The 490-nt window shown below is 42.0% G+C and overlaps 1 protein-coding gene across 1 annotated transcript in view; it reads left to right on the forward strand.

The window, feature by feature from the left end:
• Positions 1-38: 38 nt before the first annotated feature.
• LOC119593412 (nicotinamide phosphoribosyltransferase-like) overlaps positions 39-490 on the forward strand; it is a 16,380-nt gene continuing 15,928 nt past the window's right edge. The window contains exon 1 of the mRNA XM_037942342.1: positions 39-179. Within this exon, the coding sequence (XP_037798270.1) occupies positions 129-179 (51 nt within the window). The 5' untranslated portion in view covers positions 39-128. The remainder of the gene's footprint in view (positions 180-490) is intronic.

Here is a 490-nt window from a genome sequence, read left to right on the forward strand (position 1 = left end):
TCAGGCAGCCAAGCAACACGAGTCATCATTACTAAACATTGACCTTGAGTACCCCACGAGAGTGACAATCATCCTTAGCAACTTGCGTAGTGCATTGGGGAGCAGGAGGCAGTGTTACGCCAGCCGCCATGGACACCGGACCTGTAAACAACATTGTCTTTTTGGCCGACTGTTACAAGGTGCGGTTTGTTCATTCATGTTTTTGTGAAATATGATCGGTTCATTCATGTTTTTTTATGTGTGCGAAGTACGATTGATTCATTCATGTTTCTCCGTGTTTGTGATACGTTTGATTCGTTCAGGTTTTGGTGTGTGTCGTGTGACCGGTTCATTGATGTTTCGTGCAAGGTTTCGTGTGTGGTACGAGCGGTTCATTCATAGTTTTTTTTTGTGTTTGTGATAGGGTCGTTTCATTCACATTTTTTCATCGATGGTTATTTATGATACGAGCGGTTTCTTCATTTTTTTTAGCAATTCGATCGATTCTTTC

This window comes from Penaeus monodon, chromosome 32 (assembly GCF_015228065.2).
Source record: "Penaeus monodon isolate SGIC_2016 chromosome 32, NSTDA_Pmon_1, whole genome shotgun sequence".
Taxonomy (NCBI): Eukaryota; Metazoa; Arthropoda; class Malacostraca; order Decapoda; family Penaeidae; genus Penaeus; species Penaeus monodon.